The following is a 25,814-nucleotide window of genomic DNA, read 5'->3' as shown; positions in this document are numbered from 1 at the left end:
CTGTGTTTAAGGCCCCTTCAGACAGATTATTAGGTTCCCTCAGCGTGCCTCCCTCTGCCAGCTGGAGGTCTAGATTGATGTTATTAAAATTGTTTGATCCATCTAACTTTAGTTCTTCCATTTCTGAGCTACATTAAACAAATCAACAATAAACCACTGCAACAGTTACTAAGATTTATGGCATACATTCCAAGCAATACTGATATAAGTGGCTGTCACCCCAGAGAATGAATTATTAGTATGAACATACCAATTATATCATACAATTGGAGAGAAGGTATTCACATAAAGAATGTTCCTGAATCTCAGCAGAAAAAAATGTACATGTATAAATAAATTCATTATTGATTTTTACTGATGTTTGAAGTGTAGACTATGTGAAAAGATGTTGATACTACTTACACATGGTATTCCTTCGCTGAAAGGACGGATTACTGTGCCTGCTATTCATGCTGCTTCTCCCACTGATGGCAGTGCACTGGAAACTAAAAATATAAAACTCGTCATACAAGCACTGAGCAGCCATGAGATACTGACAACTTTCAATTGCAATCCTGAGCTGCATTAGCAATATAAAAGAACAGACCAGTGAAATTAGAGGATGATGTCTGTTAACTAGAGTGGCTGGAGTGCTCCTGACTTTTCCTTCAACCATCAACATTAATTGTGTCCAATCCAGTGTGATTATAAACTAGAAATGGGGATTAAATTTCTAATCCAAACTCCAACAGGTTTCTTGATGTCTTCTAACTGAAGCAGCTGTACAATAAAGCTAGATCCACTTGGCAGCAAGATATTAAAATACTTTGTGAAATGAGAAATTACCTGACAAGTATTTACACAACAGTATTTTCAAATTTAAAGCAGTTTTGTTATAATAGACTTTAAAATAATATTTAACTCCAGCCTTTGCAGGCCAGCAGTCTCCAGGTGCACTGGGACAGTGAGAAATCCATAAACTGGGACAGTGAGAAATCCGTAATGGATCTCCAAAGAGATCCAAGTAAAGATCCTACTCGCTAGCTGAAGAAACACTTGCAAAGACACCCTTTAGAAATAATGCTTAATGAAGCAGTACCATGAGCTGCAGATTAGTTTGGCTATCCTTAAGTCACTGTGTACAGAACCTGTTCACATCTGAGAAGATATGACAAGGAAAGCGCTTTTATATTCCCCAAAATATTCTTTCATACAACTTGCAGCCAGATTATTTTTTGCATTATTCATTAATCGTAATAAAATATTAACCTTTGATCTGCCAACAGTGTTTCAAAGCTTATTCAGCCTCCAGGGGGAAGACAAGTGAAAAAATAAAGTTTCCCTACATTGTGTTAAATAGTCTGTAAAGGCAAATTTACATTTAACAGCTTGGTTTATCTAACAGTTTACCACCTTTCTTCCTTCTACTTTCCCTTTCTTCCTACTTGTTCCTCCTCTTCTGCTCTTTCCTCCTCCCCTGCATTTTCCAATAGCCACAGTTTCACCCTCTACCCTTCTCCCTTTACCACATTTTGGCACTCATCAGACTCCTCTGGGCAATTATGTGACTTATTAGCCTAGCAGTAGCCACCTTTTAGCTTGGTTAGCTCCCTGCCAGCTTAGTGAGCAGATTCGATGAGCAGACAGCCAAGAAAGCCATGGGAATACAAGTCCAGGATAGAGAGAAGCAGAATGCCTCTCCTCAGCACCACTCGGTGGGTATAGCAGTTCAAACTTCTCAGGTAATTTCACCCAAAGTGATCACCAAGCAAACAGTAAAATATCACCAAGAGGATCCACTTCAGATTCAGGTGAAAAAAAGGAAGAATCTTTCTGATAAGAAAATGTAGTTATGAAACAGGTCTGAAAACCTGACACACAAAAAAAATCTTGCAGGAAAAATAAGGAAATTGTATTATACCAAGTTTTTTTGCTCCTAGTTAATAATCACCCTCTAAGATGAAGGGTTAAGTAAATATACCGCGCTGTGAGAAGCAGTAGTGAAATATCTGAATCTGTTGGATAATAGAAGTTGGTGACATACTCTCACAGGCATCCGGATGACTACTCAGCCTCAGCTGCTTGCGCTGCATCCCTGGCGCTCCTCACAGCCGGCGTCGGCCGGCCCGAGTCCCCTCCCCGTGTTATTCAGATGACCTCCCGGCCCTGCAAAGCACCCGGGCACAGCTGAAACGCTCCGAGTGACTGACAAGCTGAGAGTTTTTCCTCAGCCGCTGCTTCCAAATAACAAACTCCTCAGCAAAAATAATAGGTCCTCACTGAAAAAACTAGGCCTGCATTTGCAACGGGTGTTATTTGACATAAACAATCTTATCTGCTAACACTAAAGTTTTGCGTAATTTTATCATGTAATTTTTTTCCGTTAATACCTGGAAAGGCTTACGCAAAACAAATTCTATGTGGGATATTTTTTGCCCACACGCAGCACAGGATACTGAATATCTGGAAGCACAGGAAGGATTGCCAGAGTCTGAAGTCATCATGTTTCCACAGCAGTTTCAAGTTTCAGATAAATAGCTAAACACACATGCTTATTATACACGTCAGTATGAGGTCTCTCATGGTCCCTGGACCACTGGGTAAGGTAAACCCGAGGCCTCTGTAGCATGGCTGAGTTCATCTGGCAACTCATCACTGCCAGAACAGTCACGTTTCTTACACATTTCTCCTCTTGCTGCTCATCTTCCAGCTGGAATCCCATTCCTTCTTACTCCTCCCTAATGCTACTGTTTCATCTCCCATTCAGCCTATTCAGCTCACTTACTCTGAATACTCATTGATTTGGGGATTAAGGTTTGTTTTTGGGTTTTCTTTTTAATTACTCTCCTGACAGATTAGCAAATTTAATTGGTTCACACATTAACCAGACGAAAGGAAGTGAATGGAAAATGTGGCTGGAAGTGTGGGAGGAGAAAGCAGTAATTCCTCTTTGCTCTGCTGGGAGCTATCAGATAAGGTTCATCTCATCTTGCAGAACCTCTGAGCTCCAATAGCTCAGACCTCGCTACAGGCACAGACTGGTTAGGCAGCTTCTCAGAGGAGCAGCAGGAGAGCTCTGCCCATGCCTCCGGAGATGGGGATCAACTGACGTAACCCACGCAGGTTGCTGAACGGCTTCACCGCCCCCAGTCTTGTCCCTGACTCTTCTGCAACACACTTTCCCCAGCTCCAGCAGGAATCCTAAAGGATTCCCACTTCAACTCATGTCCTATAACGAATTATCTGTACTTCTAAGGCTTTCACCAGCAGCACTTGCACTGAGAAACCACACCTGGCACTAAGTGTTCACAAAAATATGTCTTCAAGGCCCTAGTTTTGCTCTGCCACCGTACTGAGGCCTCAGACACAAACCCCACTACTGTTCTCTTTGTGTTCTCCAACAGCATCATGAAACCAGAATCAGAAGAATATAACATGTAGTTTCCTTGCTATGGACAGCACAAGTACCTGTGTGGGGTTTTTACTTTCCCCAGGATTTGGCCCCCCCTTATGAGGTGTTTATTTTCACTTAATAAAACACAACCAAACTACACAACAACTAAAGCTGGTTCTCAGAGCCCTGCTAAAAATTCCCCACACAGTTGGCTGGGTAGGATTTAAAACTCTGCCCTATTCTTAGAAGTGTGTATCTGCAGCAGTTGGAAAATGCCAGGTTGCAAGCAACGCATTCCACATCATGTTTAAGGCACCGATCCTGAGTATTTCAGATTCTTTGTGGGTTTATTTATTTCAGTTTACATTTTAAAACAACAACAACAACAACAACAAATCCCACAAAACAAACACAGTCCTATCACTGATTTAAGCACCTGCAAACATTCTGTTCAGGGTCTCACATTTATTATCACCACAGTAATTACACTGAAACTATTCACTGAAGTGCGATTTTTAAGTGTGACACAACTGAGTTTGTTAAAGGTGCTTTGGAAAGTGTCCCACATTCAGAGTTTCATAAAACATTTCCAAAATATATAAGACCAGGAACTGACAAGTGTCTGGGAACACAAAAAAGGCTACAAAAAACATGGATATCTGATTAAAAAATAATCAGTGGACTTTGACAAAGTTCACTGTGTAATTTTAGAAAATAGAGGCAAGATGGTCCTAATTTAGCACAATAGCATTTACAGCTGGGTTCCACTGTGCATATAAGATATATACCTACCATAGAAGAGATGCCTGAGCCTGGGCTGCATTCTAAAACCTCTCTATAATAGTGGAAGGTATCTGAGCAATAGATGTAATAGAAAATATGATTAAAATAATCAGTGTATGAAAAACAATTGAAGATAATGACCAATAGCCGGTTTTTTTACTTTGATTTTAAGGATTTAATGTATTCATAGTTATGAATAGCAACAGGAAGGGAGTTGTACCAACAGAAACATAATAGTTCAAGGCTTTTCCTCCCAGAGATTCAGGGGGTGTGTCTACTCAAACAAGGAGATAGAATTTAACTTCATAAAACTGTATAAAATAGAGATATTTGAATATTGTTTTGCTTCAGTGAGAGGACCCAAGAAATTCATTATGTTAAAAGACCTGCCTAATAGGGCATTACTTCCCAAAAATTGGCCTTCAAGGCAAAATTTAATCCCTCCTGAGGGGTGGTAGGTGTTTTGTTATGAACTTCCTCTAAGATCTTAAAAGTACACATTTTTAAAAATTTCAAATATATAACTTGATGAAGGGACAAGAGCCTTCTTTTAGATTTTTGATTTTCCGTTTCTTATTGGCTTATTTTTCACTTTAAAAGGCAAAATTGTGGTTCTAGCTGGAGAAAAGACCAATTGACCGAGGCATCCCCAGTACCAGACCTTTGGGTCAATTGACAGGACGGCTGCAGTAAACATTTTCAATGAAGCCTTCACTGAAATTTACCTTCTTTCCATTCCTGCTGTCAGAGATTTAAGGCTGCATGCAATCAAATGCATAGTGGCAGCACATTTGCTCACTGCAAGAATACAAAATTCTCTTTGATATCAAGTCCAAAACACCCTTTTCCTGTTTCAAACAGTTACCAAAGGCAGCTCATCACTAAGCAAAATAATCAAAGTTAAGATTCACAAAATATTGGTTCATGAACTCAGTAACCACTCTTTCCAAAAAAGTACAGGCTGTCTTTTCAGCTGATAACAATCTGATCAACTCCAGTCACTTCAAACTCACTTTTTGAAAGAGTGGCTTGCTCCTTACCTTTAATGCAATGTTTCTTCTCAGAGGCAATTGTTTGTTACTACAATAATCTATATCTCACTCTGTGTGTGTTACCCCAGGTTAATGATGTATTTCAAAAGAAATACAAGCACAATGAGGAAGAGCAGAACTGAAGATGGTTTTGTATGGCCAGGGAGAGCTGCTACAGTTCTGAAGTGACAGCATTTCTCTATTCCAGTACTCAAACATTGCTCCAGAAATGGACAACAGAAATTGCATTTTCAGACATGAAAGTTCTTCTATGGTACTACTTCTAGATTTTGGTTCAGGATTTGCATTCTCCTAAATTACAACCCACTTTTCTGTAAGAATTCAGAATGCAACTCTTTCACCTTATGCTTTGGATTTTCATTATTGCTGCTACATTAGGTACACAGTGCAAAATGGAAATGAACAAAGGAATAAGTGAAGCCAAAAAGTCCAACCTGTATGACTCAACATATGATACAAAAACATTTTCTGCATAACTCAGAGAATCTATTCTACCAAAAGAAAAATACACTTTTTTTTCTCCCCTTAAAATTGCAGGTTAGGTAGGTGATTTCCACTGGATATGTTTCTGGCAGGCAAGTTCTGAAAAACCTTGTTCCAAGAATCCTGTGGACTGAAAACACAGCTGTTTGGATTCACTGGTCTAACCTTTACTCCATGGATACTCCTACTGGAGAAGCAGGCTTAAGAGCAGACAAAATGACAGCTGGTCCATTCCTTCTCTTGCACATAAATCCCAATTAGAATGGGATTAAGAGAACTGGAAAACAACCTATTGATTGAAGAACAAATCCTGCCTAGCAAGGGGATATATATGATTTAAACTTGCTTATTTCTGATGTAAACATTTGCTTCTTCAAATATTTTTAAACATTCCAAAGTCCACACATGCACTTAAATTTTAAAAGAACTTCAAAGAAGATAAAGATGAAATAAATTGGGGGAGAGGTTCAAAATATGATAAGGCAGACTATACTAACTTATTGAAGCTTAAAGAGAAAGACTGTCTCTCCATTGGTTTCTGTAGCAAGAATGTATTTAATTCCACGTGGTGTTTGAATTCATTCTCAAATCCATACACCAAACTCATTTAAATTCCCATGTAATCTGTCTCTTGATACACCTCAATGCACTTGCCTTTGAACTTCACATTTGCTTTTATGTGGTAATTTTTTAAATTTCAGGTGCTGACCAAAAGAGGTATTTATTAATATTTAGAAAATAGAAATAAAATTTTCATGGAGAATAAAACACGGGGTCTCTGCAAGTTTGAACAAAACCTCAGGGTGGATCACAGTATAACCAAAACATTAAAGCATCCTTAATCCCAGTGCAGAGGGGAATAGTCTGCTCATGTATACGGATGAATGGCATACTAGAAAGGTGAAAATTGAACTAAATACCGATTTCTACTGAGTTATAAGGCTGTAACTTCACCATTGAGTGTGCAATTCTGTAGCACCTTCGAATTTGCTAGTAATGAGCCTGATTTGCCACCAAGATTCAGATCATTGCACTGACATGTAAAATAAACCCCCTCACAAAATCCTGGTGAGTTTAGTCACCTCAATGAATTCACAGGTAAAAACCCAAACCTGCTGATTGGCTCTCTGCTGGTGTCCTTACAAAGACTTGAGTTACATGATACTGAAAGTAACAAAGGGATTCCAGATTCACATTACATCTTTATGCTGTTTGATTTGCTTAGAATTTTTTCCACAACTGGATTTTCCTAGGGCAGTTCCACTTGTTCTGCAGGTTTCCTAGATTGATTTTGGATGGCTGACTCTCACTCAGGTAAATGAAAAGGTCAAACTGTACGCCATCCCTTAAGGCACAGAGTGGTGTTTTCAGCAGAAGTCCACAGCAAGTCAGCTGAGTGGAAATGCAGCATGAGAGCCCCTGGCATTTTACACTCCTCCCGGTAACACTGAAATGATGATCCTGAAATCCTTACTTAGACAAAGCTTCCCCTGAGTCCCAGATAGCTGACCAGTAATTGCACAGATTAACACTTGCATTCAGTGACAGACCTGATTGTTTAAAGTTTATCTTACTTTAGGTTAGCAGTTCTAAAACATTCTTCCAGCCACAAATACAGCTTTTCTAAAAATTTTATCTAGAAAACTGAATTAAAACTACTATCTAAAAAAACCCCATGCCATCTACAATGCTAATATACAACATGTTAAAACATGCAGGTGAAATAATTTTAATAAGAAATAGGAATAATTAATAAGTTTAAAAGATCTGTTTATCACCAAAAGCATAGAGAAAGAGAAGAAAGAGAAAGAACAAAATAATAAAAGTTTACTTCTACCCTGGTCCTGTAAGATTCTGGTTTGGGCATTTAACAGTTAAAGAAGCAGTGGCACGCTAACCGAGCACATTAAAACAAAGAGTTGGCAGCTTCTGAAGGAAAAGGGCTTGTGCTCCACTGTTCCAACTTGTCAGTCAACTCATGCCAGCACTCTCCTTGTCTGCCTCCTCTCCACACCCTCATTACATGTGTCTGTCTGGACTGATCTGCTCATCTGTTCAGGGACTCTTCTGACAAGTCAAAAATTCTGCCTTCTCCCTCCTCTGGAATTGGATCAAATCACCTCAGCTTTTTTTGTAGCCCCACCAGGAGGCTTTCTGCTTATGGTCTGATTCTGTTTGCCTTTACTACTTGTCTGTTTTTGATTTGTAGAATGGAGGAAGCCGAATTGCTGAAAGAAAGATTCCAGGCCATAACAGTAAGTGCTTACGATTATAACTTGATCTTAGGAAAAAAAAGCCTTAGAAGTAGCATTGTGTTAACGAGCTGCTGTGTGTTTGCTGAATAATGATTTATCCCAGGAGAGAAAGAGACTTTATGTCTGCTTGAAATTGTTACTTTTAAATACTGGTATATAGGCTATTGCTTTAAAAGAGATAGGTTGCCTGTACTGACTTTATTATGGGTTGTATTGCACTTTCAAATTAAATTCAAAGCAGTGAAAGTTTGTGTGCAAATCACTACTGGTCAGTCTAAAATACATGTTACTGTCATCATTCTGAATGTTTGCCTGAAGGTCAAAAGGCAGCTAGAGAATTCCAGAACAAATCAATTTTCCCATTTCACAACCTGACTCAGAGATTAAAGATTTTTGGTTTGCATTGTGGAATTAAATTTAATATCTGAATTATTGATAATCTATCGTAAGTATCAATGCCTGGAAAGTAAAAACGGACAAGTTTGGATTAAGCAAAGTCCTACCTGTCAGTTTGCAGAGGAAGGACTCACTGAAGTTTATGCAGAAGACATTAGAAATCATTTCCAGTTTCTCTTCTAAAGGGAAATCTGATTCAAAAGATTTATAACTTGTAAAAGGAACTACTGAGCTATTTTTAAAGTAATATAACCTGATGTAACAAAAACTGGCTGAATCCTCATTCACCTCTGATTTGATCTCCACTAAAACTTATTCAGTTACAAGAGAGGTGAAGTGAAACAAAATTTGGCCCTATGGGATGGAAGAAAACCTCCAGAAGGATCACTCACTCTCTCAGGCACTTGTTTAAAAACAAATAATGGAAACAGAGATATTTTTCACACTCTTAGCATGACAGACTAGTTGTGAAACAAACACTACTGGCAGAATAAATAGTGGGCAGAGTGAAAAAAACCTGATTGGAATCAAATGTGAGAAGGGTAGCTGGAAATCTACAGGAATCTAATAGTTTGGGGTTTAAGCTGGTTGAGTTTTAATTGTGGCACTTGATAAAAGCCAACAGATCCATTTATCATATTTACTTGAGACCTGACGCAAGCCCACAAGAGGGTAATTTGAAATGTTTTAGAGGGTTTAGAGTACATGGGTTTGTTTAACTGTAACGGTGCTTGAACCAGGGTCAGAACCTGGACTTTGTCTCTAGAGTATGGGCTCAAAAGATAACAATTGTTTTGGCACTCCAGAGAAGTCCAGGCCTTGCAATGTTTTAGACTCCCTGGGATGCAGGAGAAGGAAGGGGGCAGCACACTTGCCTGCTGAGGACTCTATGAACGTGCTGATTGTCCTCCAGCTGCACCTCTGCCACCAGATGCATAACGAAGTATTTTTTTAAGAAACTGGGGCAGCTTCCAGTGTCTTGCATTACAAGAAATAGGAAATCATATTTAGGCCATGACTTCATTTATTACACTTGCTGTGTAAAGAAACTATTTACTCCCTGCTTTCATCAGTCGATAGCATTGAATGAAACATTTGATGTGTTTGTTCTAATGGACTGCAGAAATGAAGCAGGCCAAATAAGGGGAGGTTATCTTCAGGCTTAAGAATCTGCAGTATGAGTTGTCTAAGAAAAGAGCACATTACAGTTACAATTGCAAGCTACTCAGTAGCTCTGGGAAGATTTGTCTCAAGTAACATGCCTGGGAATTTCCAGTGCTACCCACCAGATGTTTGCTGTAAAGGATCTAAGAGAGGAAAGCAAGGGGCACTCAGAGCAATAAACAACTGCACCTGCACTAAACTGACTGGTTTCTGTCGTTAAGTGCCTGGCTCCTTGACAGCATCTGGCTCTCACAGAGCCAGTAGGGGCTTTCAGATTGTTTTTCATATCTTCTCTGTGTAGCAAATATTAAAAAAAAAAAAAATAAATTATTATTATATATTTTGATGCTTACGTGGCTCTGAGAAGAAACTTTTTTCTTTGTTATGTGGCTTCCACCTGCTACTGGTGTATATAGAATATAAAAAGTAAAATATCAGATGCACCCATCTTATTAGTAAGATTATAATATCTTAAAATGTGAAAGCTGCAATGTTTTTAATGGTTGATGGGGTTTAATTTTTTTAATCTCTGGAAAATTATATGAAAAGAAAAATATTTTAGCATTAGCTGCACCATTGACTGACAGTATGAGGCATTTGCCATGGGACCAAGACCACCAGCACTGGCACCACTGTACAACACTGACACAAACTAATGGACTTGGCACACGAGATACTTCACAAGGCACTGCTCTGTGGCTGCATTTCCCTTTCTTTCAGACAGATCCAGTTTAGAACACTTTTTTACTCTCAAAAGTCAGGAAAGATTCCCCCTAGTTTCAGTAGAAGCTAAAATTAGGACCAAGGCTCAAGTCTTACCTCGCATTGATGGACAAGAGAAAGGAACAGCTGAAGGTGCTCTTTCATAAAAAGCAAATCCTGCACACAGCAACAAGAACGTAGTAAGAGAGGATTCAAGGACTTCTGCCAGAAACGTGATTATCTACAGGGGCAGAGCATGAAGTTTGGTAGAAGCATGGATCCCTCAGCTATCCAGGAATAAACATTTATTCCATTAGATAGGGTATAGTATAATCAAAGCTTTGTAAAGCAAGACGTGATATGCAGACAACTTTTCTAACAGGTTTTAAAAGTTATTGTGGCCCACAACATCAAATAGATTCCTCATACTTCTTAGCTTCTGGCATTAGATTAGAATATACAGAGATATAGACTAGATATATAAAAGGCAATCTATTTCAATTTCTGGATAGTTGTATAATGGATATTTAATACCAACCAGTGAAATTAAAACATGCTAGAACACCAAAGGATACATGTGGAAAGCTTTCAGAGGAAAAATATTGGATATAAAAGAAACATAGAACTTTAAAAAAAGAATCAGGCAAACGTTTTGCTGCTGAATAGGTTCCTTATTATACAGTTAGTTTAAAATGCAGTTATTTATGCCTTTACACTGATTTCTGTCTGCAGAGTATTTTGTGTACAGATTCTCATTTCAGACTTCCAAACTCTTATTACATCTCCAGTGGTACAAAAAGAATATTTAAATTCACTTTGAATATTTTTTAATACTATAAACCAAGTAAAAGTTAATTTCCTGGTTAAGAGTCTTTCCTAGAACCTTAGTAAAGAGAAAAATAAGTTTTTCTTAAGAATTGTAACAATCTGTAAACATCTGCTAAATCCCAGCATACTAGAAGTAATGCTTGGCCACCTGTAGTCCTGCCCTCCATCTCCACAAGGCTAGGTGGTTTCTTCTACTTCCTACCCTTCAACAAAGTGCCCTTAGAGCCTGTGGCCATGCTGCTAATTTCTAATTTCCAGTAACAGCAAAGTGATTCAGCCTAGCACACCATGTCTCTTCCTGTTCCCAAATCCCAGGGAAATGGTGGAGAACAACTCCCAGCCATATGTCCAGCACTTCCTTACTGACTTTCTACACTCCTTACACACAGCTGGTTCCTCAGGTGGGCTGGAAGGGCAAGTCTGTTCCTATGTTTGTGAAGAACTTAACTCCTTCCAAAACCATACTTGTCTGAAAACACATTGTTAAAAAAAGAAAAGCTATCAGCTTTTTAACAGAACCCAGCTGCTCTAATTGAAAGAGGCATTAGCCTCCAGTCAGCAAACAGTTCTGCACAGAACAACAGAAGATTCTATTTACTTCTCTAAAACACACCAAGAAACAAGTGCAAAAGGTGCTGTGCCAAATAATAGAATTTTACAGCATTAAGGCTGGCCAAGAGACTAGCCTATTAATACATGTTATAAAAGTTAGTTTCATTTGGCATGATTTCTTTCCCACTGGCTGCTGAGGACACAAAGTACTAAATCAGTGTTTGGCCTCATACAGAGGAGCAAATAAGGATACTCCACGTGGCAGCGCTATCCAAAGACACGAGAGGCTCAAGCATTGCCAGTCTTCCAACACTGTTCACCCATTTCCTTTTCTCTGCAATCTCTAACAAAAAGGATGAAGGTGGCACTATGATAGATCAGCGCTGCTTGAGGTTTTTCCTTCTAAAGTTCATCAACCTGAAAACAGCCTGTGCACAGGCAAAACTTTTTTTCTATAATTGAGAGGTAACAACAACATATACGAAGCACATCACATTTCTCTGTGTTCGTCTTAACCATTACCTGACTAACAAAATAAATTGCTAAGTCTTTGTTTATTCCTGTTTATTTCAGCTATTAGCCACAAGATACACAAACACAGTGCTGGATTCCCCGACAGCCCGTTTAAGTTAGTGATGTATCACAGCTGCACACTGCAGACCATGCAGGCTCTTCCCTCTCCTAAACGATGTGTGGGCTGCCTTAGGAATTTGGGTCAGGACCCATTTTCAGTCTCACTCTGCATGTACAATTCTGCTCAAACGTACTTTCCTCCTGTTTTTTTCCCCTACCCTTCCTAAGAGTAAGTAGGTTTTATTTTGTATCACTGCTCCTTTGTGGTCATTAACATGTTTAAACGTACTTTGGAGAAAGAGCAGTGGAAACCACACCTGCACAGGACACGGGCTGTTGCTGCAAAGAATTATGCACTGCCTAAGCATCACCTAAGCTTGAAAATGAGGCTTTATTTGCATGGATTGATTTCACCCTACTGAACAACACTTACACGATATTTTTGTTAGTGAGTAATTTCTCTAAACAAAGTTTTATTGTTCTCTTCATTTGTAGGACAAAAGAAAACTGCAAGAAGAAATTACACAGAAACGTCTAAAAGTGGAAGAGGAAAAAATGAAGCACCAACATTTAAAGGTAAGTAAAGTGTTGAATTTATGTAACTAAAGATAGCCTCAAGTAATACAGCATGAATAAAGGGTTTGGATTTTGGAGTGCAAATCTTCATGCATTTAAGTCATGCTTTTACTGTCAAATTTTCATAGCTTTTTGGAGTTTTGCCAGGACTCCACTTGCCTTTAATAAGCATCATTCTTTGAAAAAAATTACACTCCAGAGCTGGTGTTATTTGATCACTTTCATGGCATAAAATGAGATCATAACCAGGAATAACTCACAGATGAAAATTAAGCCTCACATTTCAGACTGGGTGTGTTCACTCCCTAATCCCACTACAGCAATCTTACTTGGTACAGGGTGCAGCACAATCATAAAGTCTGATTGCACTTTTTTTTCCTAGAAAAAAAGCAGTCTATTTTTTGGGGGCAGGCTATAGACTTTTGTTAGCTTGTTTAATATCTCTTTAGTGAAACAATGCTGTTCCTTTATATATTTTAAAAACAGAAAAAGAAAAAATGATGCAATTATTTCCCTCAAATAGGGCCTGATAAACTCAGGATTACAAATTCCAAGTTACTAAGAAAGTAAAAGATACACCTCTGCAGAGACTTGAAATGGCAGTGATTTCTACCCAAGACCACTATTCTTTAATTGTCTGTTGCAGCTTGGCAGTAGGTGTCATTTAGGGAGATAAGACAAAATCTGTGCTTCTAGAAATATGCAAGTGTTGGTGTTTTACATACCCTTTTCATCATGTGAGCAGATAAACAGCTTGAAGAAGATATGTTGAATCTAATACCAGAAGCATGGCACGTCTCCTCCAGGAAACGGGAGAGAAGCATATTTAAAACAGACTCTTCTTCAAAACAGACACCAGACCCTGGGTGTCACCCACCCTCTTCTTTTGTGTCAAGCCAAAAAAAAAAAAAAAAAAAGGAGAAACTATGATAAACTACTTCACTAGTGGGCCAGGAGAGCCCACACAAAAGTCACCCATGCTCAGGTTTTCTTGGAAGGTAGTTACTCCAAGGACAGGCTTGACCAACTGTGTAACATCTTGGCTAAAAGGAAGGGGAATGTCTTTTCTAAGTCTTGTAACTGTTGAGCAGCAAACGTGATTGTCTTCACCTTAGTACATGATTACATGGAGTATTGAAAGTTATGTTTCAAGTTTTCACGTCTATAAAGTCAGGATGACTCTTTTGCCCTTCTTTATAGAAGGATAAACTGATCTGTTGTAGACATCCAGCTAATCCCTCACTGCTGCAGTGTGCAGACAGAGCCCTAGGGCAGTTTCCTTACAGATTTAGTACATGTTTGTAGATAAATCTAACAGGTATAATGGAGTTTTAAATGTTAAGAAAACAAAAACCCACCTCACCTTTATTCTGAAGAAGTTTCATGGAGTTTTTTACAGAGGCTAAAACACTCCTGGAAAAATACTACTGAAATAGTTTTCCTTTGGAAGATAACAGAGGATAGGATTCCTTCACCTGTTCCATGAAAAATCATCCAGCAGAGTTTTTAAATTAAAATCAGTCGTATTGCATATACAAGGTGAATCAAGGATCTATAGAGAAAATTATTCGCTTGGCAAAGAAGGATCAAGCATACATTTAAATATATTTAAGGTGTATAAATACATACATATTACTAGCTATTTGGAACACCCAAAACGTAAGCTACTTTTTACAACTCAGTAATTGGATAGGCACCTGTCAAATACATTACTACTGAACATCCTCTGCTAGGTGCCCTAGAAGTTTTGTCCTTTCATGAATATTTATGCTTCAGACTAATTCAGGTATTTCAGTGGTATAAAACAAAAAAAAGTATCTAGTGCATAAATTGCTTTAAAACATATTTAGACTTTTAAAACATTAGGACACTTTGGCAAATTTTATAGAAGGATCATTTCCCTAGGCACTGATTTAATTCATTTACGCTCTTAACAATTGCACATGGTGAAATCTAGAGCTCCATGACCTATTGATCATAACTCCCACCTGTCCCCTATGTTAGTAAATCTCACTGTCATGTGGATGTTCCTGTTAGCTGGATGTCACTGTCCTGCTCCTCATTTTGTCCTTCATTCCTATTTATAACCCTTAGCAACGGGTTTATTAAAAGGTTGTTGTTTTGTTTTTCTCCCCTACATGTGCACTTCTGCCACATGAAGTAGAGGGCATGCAAACAAACACATCTGTGTGGATCGGGCTGCACAGAACTGCAAGGGGCAGTGGGGGCTGCTAGTGAGGGTACAGGGCAAATCTCATCAAATAATTCTAGGTGCATCAGCAACTAATTCTTCCTTCTACCTGGAATCCTTCTCACTGAGGCAAAAAGGGAAAGAACCAGACAGAGTTGTTTGCAAAGCGCAGTCAGTGCTGATTTGCATGTGCTTTCCAAGGGCTTTTATAGTTTAGCCTATTAAGTTTCTGGCTTCTGATAATGCCTGAACTCCATTAGTGCTCCCCTGTAGGTGCTCATCACACACCTTGTTCCAGCAGTTCACAGTGTTGAATTGCATTTTCTGTGAAATACTGTGAAAACAACTTATGCCTTCCCCAAAATGCCACCAGGTGAACTGCCACACCCCTGGGAGAGCAAGACCCATAAACTCCAAACACCCTTGCTTTCAAATAAAGGATGAATCTTTCAGTGCTAGTCCAGCCTTGCTAAGCATTACAGTGGAGCTATGCCTGGAGCACACATTGTAAATTATTCACAGAATTTGCAGAATATTGTCACAGCACTCCTGATGTGACCATGAACTACATAGGAAAAAAAAAAGTTATTCCTTTCATTCAAATGGCCAGCACTCTGGCCATTGCCAGAGTCTTAGCACATTATGAGGTATAAGTATCCCTTTCTCTTAGCATACTGAGCCTCACGAGAAATGAAAATGCTTTTATGTCAGTGCTATGACACATGCATGACTTAGTACTGAGATAGAGACACTTTGCTGTGGAAGGAAATGCCAGACAGCAGAACAAACCTGGCAGCTCTAAAGCAGCTGCTCCTGCACTGGCTGGTGCCACTGCCTGGATGGAGCAGACTTGAAAACATCTTTTATTCAAAGGCTGTTTCCAAATACACGTGTCATTCTTTTAAAAATGGCTAACTAAATGAAAAAGGTTACGTGGCATTTAGTTGAGAGCAGCAGCAAACTACTCTAGAAAAATGCAAAAATAACGCTATTGTGTTATGCTCATTTGGGGAGTTTGTTTTCTTGGGCCTAACCCTATACATAAACAAAGCTTTTGTTGATTACAATAGATGTTATCTGTTTCTGAGGTCTACAGTGCCAGCCCTGCTGTAAATCTCACAAGGAACTATAGATTTATGTTTGGAGATATCAATGCTAGACTAATTCAGTTCCATCCAGGATCAAAACCTCACTTTCTAGGAGCCCTACTTATCGTTACAATCTAAATAGCTTGATTGAAAGGGAATTAATAACTACGTTCTCTCCAGCTTGAGAACACAGCCTTTTGTGGTCAATAGGAGTTGTGCCAACACTAGGCTACATATATCTATCAGATCACATAAAACTACTCTATTAAATTCTGCATTTATTTAATTAGAGCCTAAGACACAACTACCAGGAAGTGCTGCCAAGTGATTCTGGAGAGGCAAGGCTTGGGATTGTCTGGAGCAGCCCTTATTTCCTACACATTTCCTAGGATCCTGTGTTGAGAGAATACTGTCCTGTAGGACTAAGGCAACTGTAAACATTGCACTTACATCCCACAGGTAAAAAACCAAAATCAAAAAAAAAAAGCTACAGATTTCCCAACAAGCCTGTTCCAGCCATACTTTCGATGGCATCATATGTGTCACACATCAAACAAGTGGAAAACTGCTTTTACATGCAATCAGATCCAACATACCTGTTCCTCTGCCTGCTGGGCCTCCATAATAACCTCCTGTAAAGTACACAATAAACAGAAAAGTGTAGGAAGCAACAGTTTAAGTAACCCAACATGGGATGCAGGCAGGGATTCCAACAGCCACTGCCAGCAGCACTGAGGTTAATGCAGCCTTCTTCACCAAAGCTGGCACAGCTCTGCCTCAAGGCAGCAGTAGTCAAAAGTCAATTGCATCAGGTTGCCTTAGGCCAAACAGGGCATAAGACTCTGGACTGGGTCTCTGGCATCAAGACAAATACAGCAAATGGTTGAACGCCATAACATTTAGGGTTTGCTTACTTGTCTGTCTTTCCCCTTCAGAAAAAGGCCTTGCGAGAAAAATGGCTCTTGGATGGCCTGAGTTCGATGACTGCAAAAGAGCAAGAAGAAATGCAAAAGCAGAATCTGGAGGACCAACAACAGACTCGTGAGCTGGAACAAGACATTTTCAGGTAGGGTAGTGCCCTGCCCTTGTGTCTGAGTTAAAATGGTCCCTTCTTAAGAGTCCCTTATTTTGTAAAAGATTAAAACTTCAGCAAGGGCTAAACATATACAGTGTACACAGGGTAAACAAACTTTGTTATGCTTTCTAGTCAACTGAAATTATGGAATACACAATGCAAGCTTCCATACTGTGAATATTATCAACTGCACAATAAATACATTGCAGAGTAGTTGTTTCTCTAATTCCAGATATATCCCTTCCATGCTGTATTCAACAGACATAAGCCACAAAATACGGGTTTTGCTCTCAGATAGCAATTTTTAAATCAGAACTTAAAAATAACAGTAGTTTAAATTCATTAGTTTTATTAGGTCCTGCACAGCCTTTAATACCTGGCTTTTACCATAACACAGCACTTCACAACTGCACAGGTGGCTAAGCCCCAGTAATATCACTTATTTTCACTTTTCTACGTTGTTTTGTACTCAATTTATTCCCAGAAGCCTTCTATAGCAAAGGTCGTGTTCTACCTTTCGTTAGGGATGTTCCTACAAATCTCATTGCCTAGTGCCCCCCTAATCACATAGGACTAACAAACTGCACAAGCAGTCTCACAAAATGACTCCTTTATTTACTAGGAACATGATTCTAGGTTGATTTATAACCACAGCTGTAGAGTCTTTTGCTGCTGTTTTGCAGTTATGGTCCTGAATTTGTCATAAGCTCAGTGGCTTTAATTTTCATTTCCTTAGATATCAAAACTGAGTGTACATAGGGAGTTTTACTTTTCTGAATATAGCCATATAAACACTTTTTAGGATTATTAGAACTTATCACTATTACAAATAGTGAAAAAGTAATTCAACTAGAGCTTCAAACCTGAAAAACACCTTTAATTGGTGTAGGAAAACTGGCATCAAAGGAATATTGCCTCTGCCTGAGGTCTGTAGACTCAAAACTTAACAAGGGGTTTAGAAGTTTTAAAGTTTACCTTTCAAAAAAAGATGCCTATAGGAATATGAAGGAAGATTTCTAAGCATATTTGTGCTTTAAGAAAGTAGAACTCAAAGTGCTAAGCCCATCATTTGACCCTAGCTGCTTTCTTAAACAGGGAATTGTTTGTGTGTGTTTGTTGAGGGGTTTTGTTTGTTTTATTAGTACTGGTGTTTTTTTAATTCCTATTTTTATGCCTGCTTTTAGCAGGAATGAAGGTTGGTATGAATTGTTTTGCTGTACAGTTCCAGATTCACCTAATTACAAGCACAAGTAATGTTTATATATCTAGGGGGCTGATCATGTGACCATAAACCAGCAATTTAAATGCTAATGAAAATTAATTAAATAAGTTAACTTGCAACTGTAAGCACTGCAGTGGAAAAAAACTGCAATAAATGTTTGATTGCAGTTGCTGGGCGTTCTCCTCTTATTAAAAACATCCTTCTTTTCCCAAGAATATAAGGCTATTTGTTTTACTACGCTTGTTCTTTAATAAAACCTGTGAATGGTTATTCTTATTTTTTTTATATATATGTTGCTCTTTCACAACAATTTATTTTTTCATGGCAAACTAAGCATTTTCAGTTATTTGTTGTTAATACCAGTTTTACCAACCAAATTTTCCTGTCTATGACCTCTTCCTGAGACATTCCAAGAAATTGCTTCCTCCTTAAAATGATTCCCATTTCTTAGCATGGATTGGTCTGAAATGATGATTAACTGATGAGGACAGTACAACATGGAATGACATGCTGTCTTCACTCTTACAATAACACAGGAAGAATGCATCCTAGAAAAGAAAATCACTACAGAAATGCTCCCTATTACATTCCTGAGCCACCCTGGTTTTCATTCACCATTGGTGAAGTTCTAAAGACACTTTAGATGTTTGTAAGGCCTTGATATCAAAAGAAATAGTTTCATTACCGGTATTTTTACTTTCCTTAGAAAACAACTTACACACAGCTTAGCCTTTGGCAGCTTTTATCTTCACAATACATAGAGAATTTGGACAAAGACATTTGATTTTCCAGATGGAGAATGGAGGCAGAATAGCATGTGGGAACTTCCCTCTGAACTAGGAATTTACACAGGTTTATTCACATCAAGCATTTTTTGCTATAAATTATAAATTATATTCCCTACCATTCCTCAATAGCTAAGGTCTAGCAAAGGCCTCTAGAAAGACATCTGTGTTGGCTTCCAAACAGCATTACACTTTGTTTACCCAGGACAGTTTCAAACCAGCCAGCAGCAATACAGAAACCTACCAATACAGAGTTCAGTGTGAACAAAGTCCTCTAAAAAACACATAAAATATGCACTATTCAGTACTTGCACGGGGCCTTTGCCATGCCATAGATGTCACCCAAGCAAACAAAAGCTTGGCTTGACCTTTGACCTGTCCTGTAAATAAAAGATTGCTGAACTGATCATGTTGACATGTTATACAGTAAAAGTAACAAACTATTGAGTGGCTCAGTAGAATTTTTTCTACTAAGCATCTGACTATTAAAATTCCCTTGTTTCAGATATATTCTATCCACTGTGATGACTTTTCCCCACGGCTTTTATCTTCAGTTAAAAAAAATTTGAATCACTTTAAAGACTTTTTGAATACTCAGTACAGTTTTTGTTTCTTTCTGCTGAGAGGACAATGCAATTGTAGGCAGATTAACAGTGGTTGCACAATCCTTCCCATCACCCTCCTAAATGGGACCTCTGTTTTGAAACACTCTTTACTCCACTGTCAAGTTGAGCTAATGTATGTCTGCTAATCAGTTCAGATTTATTTTTTTTATAAAAGGGAGAGTTCCATTCCTTGTAACAATGACAAAACAGTGAATAGCAAGTGGCCTGAACCACTTTGCAGACAAATGGCTGAACGCTTTGGTTGCAGACCAAAAAAAAAATTGCATTTACATTATCAGTTCTATTAACCCTCTTTACACGTTAGAAGCTTCAGTGAGCAAGGGAACACATCCTTGGTCAGGGTACAAGCTGAGTGAAGAACTAGGAGTCCTGGTTTATTACTTAATCTTCAGCTAGAAACATTCTTGATGGAATTAGTTGCTACACAACATACTTAAAAATGCAAAACAGCTAAGATCTATTCAATTGTTTGTAACATGATACATGAAGATAGACTAAGGCTGTACTCCAGAGCTGCAAGAGCATTTGACTCACCTCAGAACATGTGAGGACTTGCTAAACTGCCTTTGCCTCTTAGCCAGGAATTCTCCAGGGTGGTATCCTCCTTTCTGCTTTTCATTCTTCAGCCCTTTGTTTGTTTGTTTGTTTTTCTGGGGTGGCAGTGATGCCAATCCCAGCAGATCAGCTGGTGGCCAGCAGCAGCAACCAAGAAAAATCCATAGATTTTCTTAATTCAGGTACTACTTTGGCAGACAAACCTTCCATTTAGTGTCTTGCCTTATAAGGTTTCTTCTGTCATCCACACCTCTGTACTCTTTATTTGTTCCCTCTCAGATAAGCTCTACTCAAGAGAAAGAAAACATTCAAAGGATTGATTTAATACAGCAGCTATGTCATACTTCCATTTCTTTACAAGAAACAGAAGCCCTGTCAAAAAGATAATTGCTTATAATTGCTCATATAGCTGCTAGACCCTTTCAAGACAAATACAAACTGTGATATAACTTCATAAAAATATTGATTTTAGAAGTTTCTAAAGATTTAAACACACCAGCAAGGTCCTGGCCTAACATTTTAACTGCATGAAGTCCATTTCTTTGAACTACAGAATTTGAATCTCTTTAAAGTTTTCTTTCCTCAACTTCCAGTTAAAACATCCTCTGAAAACAAGCCATAAAAATCTGTCTATATGAATGCAAAGCAGATACTTAAGGTCTAGATGCAATCCCAATTCATGGGTATGAGAATATTTCTCTAATCCCACTGAGCACTGAATCACTTCTCTTTATTACCATACAAAGTGGGTGTTGGTATGGGTGTGAGAGCATATATAAACTTGAATACTTTTCTTGATCACCCACCTAAATATATGGGGTTTATAATCTTTATTTGGGGTTGTGTTTTCTCTCTCTTCTCCCCACTCTCCCTTTTTTTAATATCTCCAAAATTTTTTCCTCTTCTTCTTTCACCTGTGTGTCTTCAAGTGTTTAGAAACAAGAATGAAATAAACCCATAGTATAAATTAATGATTTTTCAGTTCACTATGCATATGTGAATTTCTCATTAATAATTTTCTCATTATGATAATATTGTGCTCAAGTCTCATCTATAAATACAACATTTTAATATATTAAATGAAGACTGTTCTGTAAGAAGTGCAGAAATATGGCACACAGTCATTACATTATTTTATGGCTGTCCAAGTATATTCATCCCCCTCATTATAAAATTTTTAGGTTTTAGTGCTATAATCAGTACCTTTGATCAGGGTTCTAAGATCATCCTGATGAGTTCAGGTCTGAAGTGTTGGTAGCTTTTAAATATTTTTTTTAGCTTTTACTTTCGTCCTGAATCTATTTTTATTCACATCTCAGTTCCAAGGTCTGTGATACCAAAAAAGAAGGTGTTTTTATTAACAGATAAAAGTCCATGTAGTCCTCTATTAGTGTAGCTCTACATATCTGAGTTTAAATAGGGCAAGAGCCATAATATTAATTCAGATTCCTCAAACAGTCACACAGAAGGAAACAAATAATGCTTATCTGCTGGCCTGCATTCAGCTTTTCTAGTCTGCTTACTTTAAAAGAGATGACAGACTTTTATTATTAACATTGACTGTAGGGTAATATTGTGAATCCTGGCACATAATAAAGAATAAGTCAAAATACAACACGTTTTTTCCCCTCAGGGTTATAGGCCAATATTTCCATTACCCCATTTGTAACTTTGTCTCAGATAATCTAATTGTAACTATTCTGACTGATCTCAGCAACTAGTGATACCAGTTGCAGCTGACTTAAGTCTACAGTCATTGATTTCTGGCATGGATTCAAAAGCAAAGGAAGATGTATTTCCCTCAAATGAAGAAGATTTTGAATTTTTTTGTCTTTAAGTTAATAGAGTTTTTTAAAAAGAAATGTAGATGAACCAGGAGACTGAATTTATATGGCACTCACGTGTAGCATGAGACATTTAGTTCAAGCCCCACTTCAAACTAAAACCTAGAACTGATTGCAGATCTTCATGGAAAAGTGACTTCCCAACTACTAGGCTAATAAGGCAAATTTCTATATAAAACCCAAAGATGGAACAGTCTTGACTAGAAAGAATAAAAAAATAGGATATGGGACACCTGCTTAAGTCACAGCCCTAGTCACCAGAGAATAGAACTGGACTGAGGTACTTGACCTTACAGGTGTGCTTTAAACCAGGACAAACAGACCTAGCTTTCTCCCTCTCCCACACAGAGATTCAATATTTTATCCTGGACCTTATTGTCCAGAAGTGTTTGTCACACATCACAGTGCTAAGAAAATAAAAACTCTAATTAGGAAAAAGATGCCTTAATCATTGTGCTCATTTTTAACATGTAACACCAAGAATGGATCTGTGATTACTTGTAAGTAACATCCAAGCCTACAGGCAGTGTCAGTGCCCCAAAAGAAATTTTGACTGCTCAGCCTTATTCTTCCTTTTACATAACAATAGTTAGCCTATCAGCCAAGACTAAACTGGCAAAATAGTTCTGGTTTACACTGCTAAAATCTGACAGAGATAAGTCAATTGCCAAATATCCTGCTTTCTTAGAGAATATCCAGTTTGTATATTTGGTATCCCTAAAAGGTAGGCTTATAGCTCTCACTGAATAGACCTGAGAACAATCAAGGCTCCTCCTCTAATAAAAAAAAACCTCTTAAAAAAAATTGTTCCTTAGTGTTGGAAATCTCACTCAGTTGCAATCTTAGAAAGTGAATGCTATTGGCACCTGATGCAAAATGTATCACACCTGTGTGGACTACCCAGTTTTCTCTTGCAAATTCACCAGTGATACTCATGAGGATACTGCTTGAGCAAACAGAGCAAACAGGACCCTTCTCAGCTGCCTGTCCTGGGTGCACGTACCAGTGTGCATTACATGACTCCTGTTCTGCTGAAAAGAAACACTCTACAGAAATAAGATTCCAGCACTTCTCCCAGAGAATTAAGAACACAAAATGCCAATGAGTGACTAAGGATATGTGAATGTCTGCAAAAGCCTTAGTTCCCAATGCCAAAGAGAAGCCCTTAAAACTTTCTAGTATTTTTAAATCTGTGGCTATACAAGCTCTGGACTAGACTATCACAAATGCTACAACACCACATGAGCATATCTTGCACTTTCAATCAAGACTTGTTCCCATGAAGAATCAATCTTCAAGCTGTCAGTCAAGCATTGTTACACCTGTTTTATCAAGGCAAAGAATTCTGAAATTCCAGAACCCACATTCACACATGTAGAACCATGGAAAACTATCTTGGCATCTTGGATCTGAACACAAATAGACACACCTTCAGAAAGCCCCTGCATGATCCTGGGTGTTTGCAAATTCTTCATTCTCAATCCCACATAGACTGGAAAACAACAGTTTAGTCTCTTGAGCACCATCCCACTATGCAGGTTTCTTCCATTTCAAAATTTGCACAATTATGAATTTATTGCTTCTTAAAAGTAGCATGAAAGCACATTGCTATTATTATTTATAGCTGTATTAATTTTCATATTAGCAAGTTAGTTAAGAGCAGTTTTATCTGCATGTACTTGCAAATACCATTATTATTTTACCAAAACACAAAATCTGTTCTACACCTAAGAAACACACATGGAATTTGATTTCCATTGATAGAGGTGGCTCTTCTGGAATTGTACCTTCGAGTTATAGACTTTTCTCTCCGGGGAATCCTCCAGAACATGGTTTGGCTCCATACAATAAAATACATATGAGGTGATGTACTGTAGTCCTTTGAGTACTACCAGGTACAAGAACCTTCTTCTGACTCCTTACAACAAGAGAATTTGCTTCTTTCCATAATCTATACCAATACAAATGCCAAAGTCATAACCCTGGTGTCTGTATACTAGATTCCTACATCTTAGTTTCAACAGAATAATCACATTTCTTGAGACAACGTAGACAACTTGTTTAGAAAAGAGGAAATGATGTGCAGGGCCTTATTCCTTATCTACTCCTTACCTAGACAAGATAATTGCAGTCACTGTTTTTAAAGTAGGTTCAGAAAGAATCTACGGCAGGTTTTGCTTGTTGTTTTCGGGCTTTTTAATGAAAATACTAGTTCACCCTTATTTCCCAATGCATGTGAAATTATAAGCTGATGTCATATTAGAGCAAAATTTTTCAGGGTAAGTAAAGCCAGCTTTGCTGATGTTCATATTCACAATGTATCAACTCTGCAATGTTGTTCTCTGTCTGGTATTAAATCAAATGCAATTCTGATTGCAGACTGGAGAAGGAAATTGAGGCTCTGGAAAGACAGGAAATGGAAGTCTCAGCTAAGGAAGAAGCAATCTTAAAGAAACTGAAGTCTGTTGAGAAAACAACAGAAGACATAATAAAGGTTAGTGCCAAATTATCCCAGAAATAGAGTTTATTACTCATTCATCATCATAAGCAGGGAAAGGGGAACTAGCTGGATCCCATGAGTGGTCATGAGCTTTTGTCTAAAATGACAGCAGTCACAAGAGGGGTCAAGATATTCTATTGTTTGAGTGCCCAGATGTCTCCATTTGCTTGTTTATTGGGGTGGAGGAGCAATTCCTACCATTACTCATCTACAGCATATCTCCAAAAAATAGCACTGCCACTGACACCAACCAGCAACTCCATCTCAGCTACAGACAGATGTAACAGGTACAGAGGCAGGTGTTTTCATATTCCTTCGGGTGATGTGCCCAGCTAAACTGCATCACGCTCTCCCCCAAGCCCCTGGGAGGTTGTAATGAAACAACTTCATGTTGTTATGAGTCTTTGTTAAAACATCATTTTAGAATTTTAAAATCATCCTAAATCATCTCAAAAAATATAGTGATGAAACTAAACTTCAGTTCTACAGTTGTTCCTGTATACACACATATACACACACTCTCTAAAGATACTCAGGGGGATAAGTAAAACTGGAAAGACAAAGTAGAACTTATGAAAAATCTTTGAAGCCTACCGGGTTGAGCCCCAGTGGGAGGCTAAGTTACTGTTTAACACTTCATAATATTTTGTCCTTCCCTGTCTGACTTAGAATCATATTGGCAAAAAAGACCACAGAAATTTCACTTTCTCCCTTGCTATGCTCCAACTGAGCATGTTTAATTTTAGCCCCTTCTCTGTATGAAGCTGTGCACTCAAAATGTCAAAACTATCAGGGAAATCTATGCATTGTCTAGTTCACATCTTAAAACTAATTATCACCTTTATTTTTAATGGTTCTCTTTCCCACCTAGTCTGTGAAGACTGAAAAAGCAGGATTTGAAAAAGGTACGTTTAGTCAAAAGAAATTTTTTTTAAAAGGTTCTTGCAGAAGTCAGTTAAAACATACTAATACTTTATGGACCTGTGGATGTTCTTTACTCAGAGTCAGCAGACTACATCTATGCCAGCATACCTGACCTACCCAAGCACTTCAGGCCTTCCACACTGAGAGGTACAGCACATGCTGCCAACGATGATGAAGAAAAGAGAAAAGGTACTGCTTACCAGTGACTCCAAAGGGTGTCAATGTGTGCCAAAACTTCCTATAAATTGAATCTAATACACCTTAATC

General features: G+C 38.3%; 1 protein-coding gene across 1 annotated transcript in view; it reads left to right on the top strand.

The window, feature by feature from the left end:
* PALMD (palmdelphin) overlaps positions 1 to 25,814 on the top strand; it is a 48,751-nt gene that overhangs the window by 16,426 nt on the left and 6,511 nt on the right. The window contains exons 2-7 of the mRNA XM_027879914.1: positions 7,901 to 7,946; positions 12,657 to 12,737; positions 16,952 to 17,082; positions 24,503 to 24,617; positions 25,495 to 25,528; positions 25,626 to 25,736. Coding sequence (XP_027735715.1) covers positions 7,901 to 7,946; positions 12,657 to 12,737; positions 16,952 to 17,082; positions 24,503 to 24,617; positions 25,495 to 25,528; positions 25,626 to 25,736 — 518 coding nt within the window. The remainder of the gene's footprint in view (positions 1 to 7,900; positions 7,947 to 12,656; positions 12,738 to 16,951; positions 17,083 to 24,502; positions 24,618 to 25,494; positions 25,529 to 25,625; positions 25,737 to 25,814) is intronic.

Source organism: Empidonax traillii, unplaced genomic scaffold, assembly GCF_003031625.1.
Source record: "Empidonax traillii isolate 1590-97213 ecotype Southwest subspecies unplaced genomic scaffold, ASM303162v1 scaffold62:size2133460, whole genome shotgun sequence".
Lineage (NCBI taxonomy): Eukaryota > Metazoa > Chordata > Aves > Passeriformes > Tyrannidae > Empidonax > Empidonax traillii.
Note: the sequence above shows the minus strand (reverse complement) of the source record. Positions and strands in the feature narration are given on the sequence as shown.